The following is a 14,267-nucleotide window of genomic DNA, read 5'->3' as shown; positions in this document are numbered from 1 at the left end:
TGACACAAAAATCATTTAATGATAACGTGAAATCTGCTCTATTTTGTGATGTTTTCTATAAAATTTAAAGTGCCCAATTCTTTTTTTCCAATTAAGGTGGCCATCCACCTACCCTGCATATCTTTGGGTTGTGGGGTGAGACCAAAGCAGCCACAGGGAGAATGTGCAAACTCCACATGGACAGTGACCTGGGACCGGGATCGAACACGGGTCCTCGGCGTCATGAGGCAGTGCTAACCACTGCAATGCCGTGCCGCCCTTGTGATAAGTTTTTCGTTATGAGATTGACTCCATAATCTGTAGGTTTAAAAATTAAATTCCTCACAGGAAGGGTACATCACCCTCCTCTTTATGGCCTCTTTTGGAAATGTAAGGGTTTGGGAACAGATTCTCAAATATCAGATATTTTTTCCAATTCCTATGCTGTAAAATGTGTTACTCTAGTTCATTGACCCATAAACGTTTGTCAACAATGTTCTACAATTAGTTGCTAAATGATGCAGAAGGGCGGCCGCAGATAAAATGTGTCGCCTCCTCTTCCTGTTCTCACTCAAGTGTACTTGGGATTCGATTTAGGGCCTTCCTATGGCAGGTTCTCCTACATTGGGAACTCAGTGCTTGGGATGCAAATAACAGGCACATGTCTATGTTTCATTATGTTATGCTACAACACACCATGATCAAAAATAATGCTAAATCTTGGTGCATTAAATTAAACTTAGGAGCTTTACCTTAAGCTATTTTTGTTTTAAATTTAGGGTACCCAATTCTTTTTTTCCAATTAAGGGGCAATTTAACATGGCCAATCCACCTACCTCGCATATCTTTGGGTTGTGGAGGCGAGGCCCACGCAGACACAGGGAGAATGTGCAAACTCCACATGGGCAGTGACTCAGAGCCGAGATCGAACCCGGGTCTTCGGCGTTGTGAGGCAGCAGTGCTAACTACTGCGCCACACCGCCGTCCGAGTTTACTTTAAGCTGGATATTGTGCTTGTGATTTTAACTTCCAGTTTTTGGGAAAGATGGTAAAATAATGTTGGATTTATAATATTTTCCGAGCAGCAATTTAAAAAAATTGATGTATTTTAGATAACCATTGCATCAGATTCTAAATGGGGTTGTGGGGAATCAGGGCTCCTCAGCAGGTATAAGGCAAATCAGAATGAGTACAAAAGACAAGGAGAACGTCTGTAAAATGGGCGCATACAGGAAACAGGCGAAGATTAACTTGGAAAAATAAGAAATGCATTTTGAAAGTAAGAATCGAAAAAAAAAGCATACAATTGTAAGATTTTAAACAAAGCAGAGGACAGGAATCTTGTAACAGTGATACATGGACGCATAAAAGGAGGTAGCAGCTCGAGCAGATCATGCTTGAGAATAAAATTGCACACCATGATATTATATCTAAAATATTGACATAAAAGCAATGCAAAGATTTGGGTACAGATGTTATTAGTGATTGGATAGGGGAAGCGGTTATATTTTGAAGACTTGAGAAATCAGGCTCTTCTATTAGTATTGGCACAATTCAGGGCAATTTGATGGATGTCTTCAAGGTTATGAACTGTTACAGTAGGTTAAGCAGTGATAGAGTGTACTCACTAGCTGACAAAACAGTAATGAGAGGACTCAAATTTAAGCTAGCACAATTCTAATGATCGTTAGAATTTTCTGACACATCGGTTAGAATTGGTATTCTCTGCTCGGAACTTTTAACAGTCCTTTTTTCAAAAATTGAATCTTATAGCTGCTTGTAAAAGGACAATATTAAAGATCATGGGGAACAAGCAGGAGATTAAGATTATAGACCAAGTTCTTCATGGGTAGAAAGACACCGGTACCGATGTGGTAGACCAAATTGTGTGTTTCTGTGCTGTAACATTCTGTTCTATGAATCACTGCAGCTTCAAAGTTGATATTATTATGGATGCATCTCCATTAACAAGAGTCCACATTCATTCTTGTAGGAAGTTTCTAACACCCTGCAAGTTATCCGTTCCAGTCACATTCTGTTCACTTACCCGACTTCGGAGGTACTCTGCCAGGTTTTTGCGAGTGAAGTTGGCAGCTGCTGAAGGGGACAGTTCATAACCTGTAATGATGAAATAACGATGATAAAATGTGCAATGTGGAACAAACTACACATGAAACCGTACTTATTGTAGTATACCCACACACGGTTCCAGTGGCATTCTTCATGGTAAATCAAAAGAGACACCATTTTCACCATGAAAGTAAGGTTATACCATCCAACGAACATTGTTTAATAATAAAGGGAGAATGGTATCTGTACAGCTCAGATGGTAAAACACTCTTGTCTGTTTGTGGGTTCAAGCATTTCTTTTGCACTTGAACATCATCTTGGTTGAAAGTCTCATGCAGCACGTTGTGGTTTGGATGAAATGGTCAACCTATATGTTCAGGTGGATGTAAAGGTTCCATGGCACTATTCAAAAAAGCGTAGTGTCCTGGCCTTCTAACACCCTGGCAAAAATAAGATTATAATTATATTAGAGTAATAGGACAGTGTTAGGACTCAAACCTATAGTTAAAGAGGCAAAATAAGTATTTCAGTCTCAAACAGAATCTGAGCAGAATTCAAGCAATTGGGTGGCCAAGGTAACAATTCATCCACACATAATTTATTAGCTCACAAATCTGAGCAGGAAGTTTACAATCTGAATATACTATGCAGTTTCTATATATAATGTGCTGAAAGGTTTCTACTTAAATCTCATGGAAAGCTACTGGGTGCACTTGATGCTTTATAGAAGCATTCTAAAATGATCACTGAGCAGGTGCAGAAATATGTTTTATTTCGGTAGAAGTGGAATTCATGGAAAAGACTAAATTAAAACAATGCGGCTATTGTACATGTACATTTCAGTTTTAATTTCACCTATCATCAGTAAGACAAGTTCAAGGACAGAGTTGAGAGATTTACCAATAGAGATAAAAACACAAGAAAAGTAACAGAATAGATCACAAAAGCTAGTTTTAATTGATCCTATTCATACTAATCTGTATTTGCGTTCGAACAAAATGATTGCTTGGTTAGAATTATCTTTGATTTCTGCTTGAATACAGATTTGATTTGTTTTCTTGCATCAAAATGATACAGTTGTGGTATTCCATAAAGGAAGTGCATAAAAAAGGTCAATAGGACATTTCAGTGATTAGAATAGCTACCCACCTACCCAGTAGGATCGAGTTATGGATAGCTATTCACTTAATAGAAACTCTCAAAGGCAAACCTGCACTGATACAAAAAGAGACAAAACATGAGACAGGCTGAATTAAGATGGCAATAGAATAACAAAGAGTTGCCACTTAGTTGAATATGGGGTTGAAGAGACTTAATCCAGAAGTTTTCCAAACTAGTTCTATCCAACAGCATGGAAAATAATCAAGTCAAAATTGACTTCACAAAATGTGGGACTATAAAGTGAAATTCAACATTTGCCGAATTGAGTAAAAAAATTATACATGAAAAATAACTTATTCAGCTTCCTTGACAAAGCTCATAAGCAATTTTTATTTCATTAAAAAAATTTTTTTTTAGAGAACCCAAATCATTTTTTCCAATTAAGGGGCAATTTAGCATGTTCAATCCACCTACCTTGCACATCTTTGGGTTGTGGGGGCGAAACCCACGCAACACGGGGAGAATGTGCAAACTCCACACGGACAGTGACCCAGAGCTGGGATCGAACCTGGGACCTCGGCACCGTGAGACTGCAGTGCTACCACTGCGCCACCGTGCTGCCCTGCAATTTTTAGTTCATAACTGTAACATATATTTGAATCAGACTTGATGACTCTAATGCAACCATATCCAGTGAAGGCACATGCTGTATCTACACTCCCCCAAATCACCCGAGTCTTGGCAAGCCTTTATGTGTTAATAAACCTTGAAACAGAATATTGCTAGCAGTTTAAAAAAACCCTCACCTTAAATATTGACAAACCTAACATTCTTTCACGGCAATAAGAACACAATGTGTAAATGCAAAAGAATGCCTGTGATTGTAACATAATTTGACACACTTCATGGCTGAGTTACTTTTCTTTTTATAATGAAATCTTTTTGGATAAAACATATACAAAAATAATTTCCCCATCAGGATAATGAGCCTGGAGGTTATTAAAAAATGTTCAGCCCTGAAAGTCCAGAAAAGGGTTTTGCATCACTGCAGTTGGACTACAATTCAAAGTTTTGACTGTGGTTGAGCACGGAGAAGGGCATGCCTTCCACACGTATATTCCAGATTTGCATAGTTTACTTTGATTCAGAGTTCAGGGGCGAAATTCTCCCCAAATGGCCCGATGTCCGCCGACTGGCGCCCAAAACGGCTCCAATCAGACGGGCATCGCGCCGCCCCAAAGGTGCGGAATGCTCTGCATCTTTGGGGGCCGAGCCCCAACATTGAGGGGCTAGGCCGGTGCCGGAGGGATTTCCGCCCCGCCAGCTGGTGGAAACGGCCTTTGTTGCCCCGCCAGCTGGCGCGGAAATGACATCTCGGGGCGGCGCATGCGCAGGAGCGTCAACGGCCGCTGAGTTTCCCGCGCATGCGCAGTGGGGAGAGTCTCTTCCGCCTCCGCCATGGTGGAGACCGTTGCGGAGGCGGAAGGGAAAGAGTGCCCCCACGGCACAGGCCTGCCCGCGGATCGGTGGGCCGCGATCGCGGGCCAGGTCACCGTGGGGGCACCCCCCGGGGTCAGATCCCCCCGCGCTCCCCCCAGGACCCCGGAGCCCGCCCACGCCGCCTTGTCCCGCTGGTAAATAGCTACTCTAATTTACGCCGGCGGGACAGGCACTTTCTCGGCGGGACTTCGGCCCATCCGGGCCGGAGAATCGAGCGGGGGGGGCCCGCCAACCGGCACGGCCCGATTCCCGCCCCCACCCAATCTCCGGTACCGGAGACTTCGGCAACCGGCGGGATTCATGGCGGCCAACAGCCATTCTCTGACCCGCTGGGGGGTCGGAGAATGGCGCCCCAGATGTCAACTCTGGCCATTTTGACATCCAGCAGCAAACAATGCCCAAAGCCGGCAAGCCAAATGTAAATTCCCCAATATGTTCCTTAATATTGTAAAAGATGGAATATGCTAATTTTTCACAATTAAACAAACCAATCAAGTCAATTCTCTCATTTTTGGGCATGTAGCAAATAACGGATTTGTGAACTACACCTGATTTAAATCTCATATTCCCTTCAGTTGCACATTTGTGGCATAAAAGTACCAGTACATAAGTGAACACTGACAAGGACCAAATCCAAGAGATGTTTCAAAGAACCGCACAAAATGCTGATTAGGAAAAGAAATGGTGAATCATCTCTATCCTATGTAGACCATAGCTCCAGAAATTAAATATTAGTCTGAGTTCACTGAATTTTTAAGTGACTTTTTCCTCATTCATACAAAAGCGAAATACTGCAGCTGCTTGAAATCGGAAATAAAAACAGAATGTTTTGGTCATTCATGTTCTTCTCGCCCTAATTAAATGAGATTATTTGTTAAATTAGTTAAATAGTTCTGAAAAGCAGCCAACAATAGCTGGTAATGGTGTATCACCACAATGTTTAGTTGATGGAAAAGATTGCTCCATGCGGTAAATATGCTAGCACTGTGTTTTTTTTCCAAAAACAAACCGTAGTGTGTAGCTATAGGAATATCTCCCTTCATACAGCCATCCAACAAATGGGCAAACTTTATACTGGAACTTAAGGTTTAAAAGTTTAACAAAAAAAGAACCGATCATAAATCACTAGTGATTACTTATGAATGACCAATTCTGAGGGCAGCACGGTGATGCAATGGTTAGCACTGGGACTGCAGTGCTAAGGACCTGGGTTCGAATCCCGGCCCTGGGTCACTGTCCGTGTGGAGTTTGCACATTCTCGCCCTGTCTGCGTGGGTTTCACCCCCATAACCCAAAAGATGTGCAGGTTAAGTGGATTGACCACGCTAAATTGCCCCTTAATTGGGAAAATAAAATTATTGGGTGCTCTAAATTTATTTTTAAAAATGAATGACCAATTCTGAATGATTGAGATAAAGATGACATTATGTAACAAAAAAGACACACCATGGGCTAGATTTAATGTATCCTGCCTTTGTAGAAACTACAGCGGCCAGGCCTCCATTTTGCAGGAGGGGCCTCACATCTGTCTCCAGGCTGCCCCATAGCTTCCCATGATGAAGTTGGGAGGGTAGAAGGGGTAGATGTGGCAGAGGGAAGTTAATTATGCTCTTGAGCTCAACGCAATTTAGTGGTGGCTCAAGGATTAAATGGGGGGAACCTGTATAGCTTTCCAGCACCACCGGAAGGCTGCCCAGCAACCTCCAATAGGTTTGCCAGTGGCCACTGTAGGGTGGTTTTGGCTTGTAGTCAGACAATCCGTGTCCAATCGAGGGACAAGATATTAAAAAGGTGGCAGGGGTGGCTGTGCTGAGGGCCACACTCCTTCCCTTGGCTTTCATTCTCCCAGCCCCATCCCACCTTTGGTCTGAGGTCCCATGACGATGCTGGCAGCTGCATCAACATCAGCTGCCACCACTTCCGCGGGTGGCATGAGAAGCTGTCAGCCCATGATTTGCCAGCAATGCTTAGCTGGCAGGATGTCAGTCATCGGGGACCTTACTCTGGGTAAGGCCCAATGAAGTGCCCAAAAGGCCCTTGATTCTGCTGGGCCATCCCCATGGAGCTATGGGTCTCTGATTCAATAATCAATTAAATATTCAATGAGTAAGCTAATTGGTTGATTCTGCCTTTATTTCAATTCCTGTGCATAGCAGCAATTCCATTTTGAATACCGTGCAAGTGCTGTGATGAACCCCTTATATTGCTCAGATTAATGTGTCAAATTACATTCTTTCCCTTCTTCCCTCAAACCTAATCTAGGGCAGCACGGTGGTGCAGTGGTTAGCACTTCAGCCTCACGGCGTCGAGGTCCAAGGTTCGATTTCAGCTCTGGGTCACTGTCCGTGTGAAGTTTGCACATTCTCCCCGTGTTTGCATAGGTTTCGCACCCACAACCCAAAAGATGTGCCGGGTAGGTGAATTGGTCACGCTAAATTGCCCCTTTTTTGGAAAAGTGAATTGGGTAATCTAAATTTATTTTTTTTAAAATAGAAACCTAATCTTGCAACTTCAGTTACTGTGCTGCAATGAATAATTGAAACAGACTTTTATTCCATCAACACATTCCTAAACTCGGAGAAAATCTTTATATTTAAGAGCTACAACTAAAAGGAGCAGCAACAAAAATAAATTACCAGAGCTTTGGCATGAAATAGTTTGCTGCACTTTCATCAAGAAAAGAAAAAACATACTGTTTGCATTCTATTACAGCAGGTTAAGACACAAAACATCTCATTGCTAAAATGTATGTATGACCTGAATCAATTTCAGTCCTGGCTGTTAAGATGCTAAATTACAAAATGTCTAAGAATGAACAGGCTTCAATGTAGCTTCAGTAACAGGACACAATTAGATTTGATAATTCTAAGACAGTGGTTAGCTAAAGCTAGTTCAATGACCATGAACAGTGTTTCCTTTGGCTGTTGAGTCTAGAACCAGGGGACAATCTCAGAATAAAGGGCAAGCCATTTAAGGATGAAACGAGGAGGAATTTCATTCACGCAAGGGTGGTGAATCTTTGGAATTTTCTGTCCCAGAGAGCTGTGGAAGCTCAAATATTGAGCCCCAAGTTCAAGACAGAAATTGATAAGATTTCTGGATACTAATGGCGGCAAGGAATATAGGAATAGTGGGGGAAAATAGCACAGAGGTAAGCGATCAGCCATGATCTGTTTGAATGGTGGAGCAGGCTCAACGGACTGACTAGCCTACACCTATGTTTCCAACAAGAGAAAATGTACACCGTAATAGTGTAGCTCAGGAAGTTACTAATGAGGCTTATGAACTCCTGTAGCTTCACAACAGTAGAGGTGGTCAAGAAATAGGTCATCTTGAGTAATAAAATAAGAATTTTTAAATTCTCAACAGAAAAAAGTCAAGCTAATAAATAAAACTATAGCAGATTGAATTGTGACTGGTTATGTGTCTAAAAAGGAGAAGATTGTGCATACAATGTTTCAATGATCCATGCTGATTGACTTGATGGTAATTTGTTGTTGAAGATTTGTTGCGTAAGATGAGCATACTTCATCTTTTACATTATTAAGGAATATATTGGGGAATTTACACTCATTTTGCCTGCTTTGGGCATTGCTGAATGTCAAATGGCCAGAGTTGACACCTGAACTCAGAATCAATGTAAACTGCAAATTTGGAATACACATGTAGAAGGTTACATTGATCAGCTTGTACTCAGACAAAAACATTATCAAAGCTTGCAAATTTGGCCTTTGAAACAGACAGAAACCTTGAAAGAACATACACAGCGATGCTGAACAATGCAAACTTTTTAAAAGTTTGTCTGAAGTTTGACAATAGTACTGATTCCATTGAGGGTAGGTACTATCTAAGAATTTGAAAAAAATCATCATTTTAGCACTCAAAACATTGGACCCAGAATAACTCTAAACAGACCATGCAGTTGCTGGTTAATTACAGAGGCAATACTGGCAACAAAACAAACACTGATCTTTAAATATTTTAGTTGCTCTCTATCAAACAAATACATAACTGCTGCTCATTAAAATGAAAATGTGATTTGAAATGCCATCTTGAAAAGTCCTGAAAGAGGTGAATAAGGCACACTGGCTACCCACCATTTCTCATTTTGTAAAGCTGTACATTTTTCTGAATGTACTCTGCAAATTGGACGGTGTCTCCAGCTTCTCCAACACATAGCAGCATGATCTTCTCACTCAGTTTAAACATTTTATCATAATCTAAATGAAACAAGGAAATGAAGGAATGAAGAAATTAAAACTCACAAAGCAATAAATGAGAACAGAATTTAAAGATCCACCCGTCTAAATCTATCCATTGTAATGAGTAGAGCAACTTTGCCACAGAATGATAAACTATGTGCAGAAAGGACAGAAAGTCTCATCACCATGAAGCCCTCTTCAAATTACAGCAAGTTAGTTATTCATTGCACATGCACACAACGGTTACTGACACTTGCAATGAATTATTCTACCTCCCAATTTTATGGCTACCTATAACGTTCGTTGGAGGTGGTGAGTAGTTAGCCAAATTCTAGGTTAAATTTAATAGTTAAAAAGAAGTCTGAACAATTCTGATTCTCGGGTATGGAGTCTGATTAGGTAGAAATAGCTATTAACACACAGAGATGAAAGGCATCAATAAGCCTTTACCTTTCATTCATTAAACATGTTGATTATGTGTCATGGCACATCACACAATGACTTCCGGAACCATCCCTTGATATTGCAGGGGAGGCAGTGGCACAGTGGTATTGTCACTGGACTAGTAATCCAGAGACACAGGGTAATGCTCTGGGAGTTCGAGACTCGGGTTTGAATCCCACCGTGGCAGATGATGAAATGTGAATTCAATAAAAATCTGGTATTAAAAGACTAATGACCATAATAATAATCTTTATTGTCACAAGGAGGCTTACATTAACACTGCAATGAAGTTACTATGAAAAGACCCTAGTCACCACATTCCGGCGCCATTTCGGGTACAGAGGGAGAATTCAGAATGCCCAAATTATCTAACAGCGCGTCTTTCGGGACTTATGGGAGGAAACCAGAACACCTGGAGGAAACCCACGCACATACGAGGAGAACGTGCAGACTCCACACAAACAGTGACCCAAGCTGGGAGTCAAACCTAGGACCCTAGAGCTGTGAAGCAACAGTGCTACCACCCATGAAACCATTGTTGATTGTCGTGACAACCCATATGGTTCACTGATGTCCTTTAGGGAAGGAAATCTGCCACCCTTTCCTGGTCTACATGTGACTCCACATCCAGAGCAATGTGGTTGACTCTCAACTGCCCTCTGAAATGGCCGAGCAAACTACTCAGTTCAAAGGACAATGAAGGATGGGCATTAAATGTTGGCTGAGCCAGAGATGTCCACATCCCCTGAATGAAGAAAAAAAAGAGATCCATCCCAGAGACAATTTGAATTCTAAACCCAAGGAAATAAGAATCATCAAAAAATGTGGGGTTAACCAGTACTTTTCCCCATCTGATTGGGGACAAGCATCGGGTAGTTTTGATAAAATATGTTCAACTCCATTTTGTCTCTTTGAAATTGGTAGTTCAATACTGCTCACTTATACTTTCACTTTCAGTTTGCTCAATAATGCTGAATAATACTGCTGGCAGGCCTGAAAGAGCAGATTTAAAAAAGGGAACTGTAGCTCTTATTTGAATGCAATGATTCTGGATGCTGTGGGATAATAGTTTGAATGTCTCTCTGAAAATGGTACACTTTGAGGACATTTTGTTGCACAAAGGATTCATCCATTTCTGCACTTAAAACGAGTATAATCTCGCAAGTATAAAACCATATTGTTTTATGTATCATGAACAGTAGTAACTATCCCTGGCAATATTAAAATGTTAGTTTCTTCGCAATGCTCAGATTAATTTTGAATATTATGGGAGAGAGCGCCAAACATGTTGCACTTTTTATTCTGATACATGTGTCCAAAAGGACTTTTAAGAGGGTTTAACAGGACTTATGTTACACTGTAATTGCTAATTAGATGGGAATTAGATTTAAGGTACATTTTAAAGTCACAGTGGATTGATAGCCTGCAGGTAATATTCCAATTTACTTCTCACTGCAGTACAGTAAACAGAACAGAGGATTCTGTATGCCATCACTGTGATTAATATTTTAATCCACTATTGGCAGTGAGAACACCCAGTTACTTAGTGACAGTTACTTTGTGCCTCTTGCGACATCCTCCATGACATGTCTGCAGCTACCCATTTGCTAAATCACAAGCTCACTTCCACCACCAAAATCTGTGCCTATGTTTCCAAATTCCACGTTTTGAATCTCTTCAATCCGGTTTCTGCTGCACAGGTATCAAAGTCACAAATAACCCCCTATGTGATTGTGACCATGATGAACTATCCCTCTTCTTTATTCTCTACCTGTCTGCAGCCTTTGACAGTTGACCGTACCATCCTTCTGCAATGCCCCTAAAGTCCAGTGGACTGAGACTGAACTGATATGGATCCTTTCCTTATCCATCCAGGTCATAGTCAGAGAATCACCTAGATTGATTTCCCACCCTGTTCTTGCAGATCCTTGTTCTCCCCAAGGATCTATATCTTTTTAAAATAAATTTAGCATACACAATTTTTTTGTCCCAATCAAGGGGAAATTTAACATGGCCAATCCACCTACCCTGCACATCTCTGGGTTGTGGGGGTGAGGTCCAAGGATCTATATTTTTAACACCCTCCTATTTCTCATCTACATGCTGCCCCTCGGTGATGTCATCCAAAAACACAGTAGGTTCTACATATATGCCGACGGCATTCGGCTTTCCCTCACCACATCTTTTGACCGCTCCACTATGTACAAACTGCTGGTCTGGCAGCCAGTACTGGGTGAGCAGCAGAAATGTGTCCCACCTAAAAATTATGAAGACTGAAGCCATTATCTACAATCACCACCACAAACCCTTCACCCGTGCCACCAACTCCATCCCAATTCTCTGGGCAGCTGTCGGAATCAGACTGTTCACAATCTTGGTGTCATATATGAATGTTATTTGGTCATGAACACTGTTTATTTCCACCTGTATAATTTTGCCCGACTTCATTATTGCCTCAACTTATCTGCTGCTAAAACTCTAATCTTTGCCTTTATTACCTCCAGACTTGACTATCTGAATGTTTTCCTGCCAGCCTCCCATGTTATACACTCCATAAACTTGAGGTTAGCTACACTTCAGTTGTTTACATCCTACCACAGAGTTTCATTTAGTAGCACCCAAGTACCCACTGGATAACCAATACTTGATTTTAAAATTTCTATCTTTGTTTTTAAATTCCTCCACGATCTCTGCCCTTCTTATCCTTGTAATCTCCAGCCATACAACCTGGAGGTATCAGAGCTGCTGCAATTTTGGCCTCTTGGTTTGATAAAAGCACCAACCTTAACATTCTCTCTCCCATCCCCCAAATCAAATCCCAGAAGAGCAGCTCTTCCAACATTCCTCAGTGCAGTAGGTCTTTCACGACACCTCACCCCCCCAACCAGTGGAGCAGCACTCTCGCCATCACCTGCCCCCAATAAAGCAGCATCCTCTGCAAATCACCCTTTAACAAATTGGAACATCTCTCCCTTCGTTCTCCCAAACCTCACAATGGAGCAGCTCCATCTCCTCTCTCCACCTCCCTAGAATGGGACAGGTCTCTCATATGTCTGCAAACCCCCACCACCCTATCATGGCGCCGTATCATGGGCCACTCTCTATGCATCCCGTCACCACAACAGGAAGCCTCCACCTCACTGGTCCCACAACAGGCCCCGCTGCCCCTCCACCCCACATGGGCTGTCCCCGCCGACTCACTTCCCCCACAATGGACCACCCCTTCCCCCAATAATGGGTTAGTTCCCTCTCCTCCCCCCACAATGGCGGCCCTCTTCTATCCCCCTAAATGAGGGTCCACTTCCCCACAATGGGGGTCCCCCCTGTCCCCCCCACTACAATGCCCCCCCCTCTGACCCCCCACACAATATAGCTCCCCCTCTGCCCCCCCCCAATGGGGGTCCTCCTCTGCCCCCTCAAACACACAATGGCGCACCCACTCTGCCCCCCCCCCAAACACACAATGGAGCTCCCCCTCTGCCCCCCCCCCCACAATGGGGGTCCCCTTCTGCCACCACCACCCCCAGAATAACCCTACCAATCACCCCACAATGGGGTCACCCCCTCCCCATACAATGGTGCCCCTCCATCCCTCACAATAAGCGAGCTCCCTCTCCTCTCCTTCCCCCCAACACCTGGGTCCCTCCGCCTCCCTGCAGTTCCCTTTCTCTCTCCATTCTCCCGGGCAGGGGAGGCCGCAGATCCCGTCTCCTCGGGCCTGCTGCCTCGTTCGGCCACCTCACCGTGTTTCATGGCGACGATGCTGCTGGCCGCCACTCTGTCCGACGACACCAGCACGAAATCTCTGCCCTGTATTCCTATCAAGTACTCCATTGCGGGCAGCTCGATCAAAAACCGGGATTCCCACACAGCAGCACCGGGCCTGAGACAGCAATTCCACACGGCGCCTGCGCGAGAGCTGAGAAAAACCGCGAGAACGCCGGCAGAGGACGTCATCCTAAGGGGCGGGGCTACAGAGTGAATGTCCAGTGAGAGAATGAACAGAGTGAATACACAGAGGGAGAATAAACACAGAGAGAATAAACACAGAGTGAATACACAGGGCAAAATTCTCCGTTAACGCCGCAAATCCGACTTGCGTCACGTCGGAAAAATGGGTCGAAAGTCTCCGGCCCGAATTGGGCTCGCAGCGACGTAACGGGATCCGCGCTTGCGCACGTGGTTCACGCCGTGCAGCGTCATACGCGCCGCACGGCATGACGGCTCATAAGGCCGCGCTGCTCCCCCCCACCCGACCGGAACACCCGACTGGATGGCTGGCCGCCGCTCAGCCCCGAGGTTCGAGTCACGGGATGTGGAGGCGCTCATGGACGCAGTGGAGCAGAGGAGGGACGCCCTGTATCCCGGGCACGGCCGCAGAGTTGCCCCACGCCACAGCCGGCGTCTGGAGGGAAGTGGCAGAGGCCGTCACCGCTGCGGCCCTGACACCACGGACAGGCACCCAGTGCCACAAGAAGGTGAACGACATCGTCAGAGCAGGCAGGGTGAGCCTCCCCCATATCCCCCTCCCCCATATCCCCCCTCCCCCATATCCCCCCGCCCCCATATCCCCCCTCCCCATATCCCCCCTCCCTATATCCCCCCTCCCCATATCCCCCTCCCCCATATCCCCCCTCCCCCATATCCCCCTCCCCCATATCCCCCTCCCCATATCCCCATATCCCTCCTACCCATATCCCCCCTCCCCCATATCCCCCCTCCCCCATATCCCCCTCCCCCATATACCCCTCCCCATATCCCCCATATCCCTCCCTCCCCAATACCCCCCTCCCCCATATCCCCCATTTCCGCCCTCCCCAATAACCCCCCTCCCCATATCCCCCCTCCCCATATCCCCCCTCCCCCATATCCGCCCTCCCCCATATCCCCCTCCTCCATATCCCCCTCCCCATATCCCCCAAATCCTCCCTCCCCCAAATCCCCCATATCCCCCCTCCCCCATATCCCCCC

The 14,267-nt window shown here is 44.4% G+C and overlaps 1 protein-coding gene across 1 annotated transcript in view; it reads right to left on the bottom strand.

Moving 5' to 3' along the window:
- The window catches only part of psmb2 (proteasome 20S subunit beta 2), a 38,993-nt gene extending 25,774 nt beyond the window's left edge, over window positions 1-13,219 (bottom strand). The window contains exons 1-3 of the mRNA XM_072501148.1: window positions 13,040-13,219; window positions 8,748-8,870; window positions 2,027-2,097 (exon numbers count right to left, since the gene is read on the bottom strand). Coding sequence (XP_072357249.1) covers window positions 2,027-2,097; window positions 8,748-8,870; window positions 13,040-13,130 — 285 coding nt within the window. The 5' untranslated portion in view covers window positions 13,131-13,219. The remainder of the gene's footprint in view (window positions 1-2,026; window positions 2,098-8,747; window positions 8,871-13,039) is intronic.
- Between the last annotated feature and the right edge of the window lie 1,048 nt (window positions 13,220-14,267).

Source organism: Scyliorhinus torazame, chromosome 1 (assembly GCF_047496885.1).
Source record: "Scyliorhinus torazame isolate Kashiwa2021f chromosome 1, sScyTor2.1, whole genome shotgun sequence".
In the NCBI taxonomy this organism is placed as follows: Eukaryota; Metazoa; Chordata; class Chondrichthyes; order Carcharhiniformes; family Scyliorhinidae; genus Scyliorhinus; species Scyliorhinus torazame.
The sequence above is the reverse complement of the archived record's forward strand: the minus strand, read 5'-3'. Positions and strand labels throughout refer to the sequence as shown.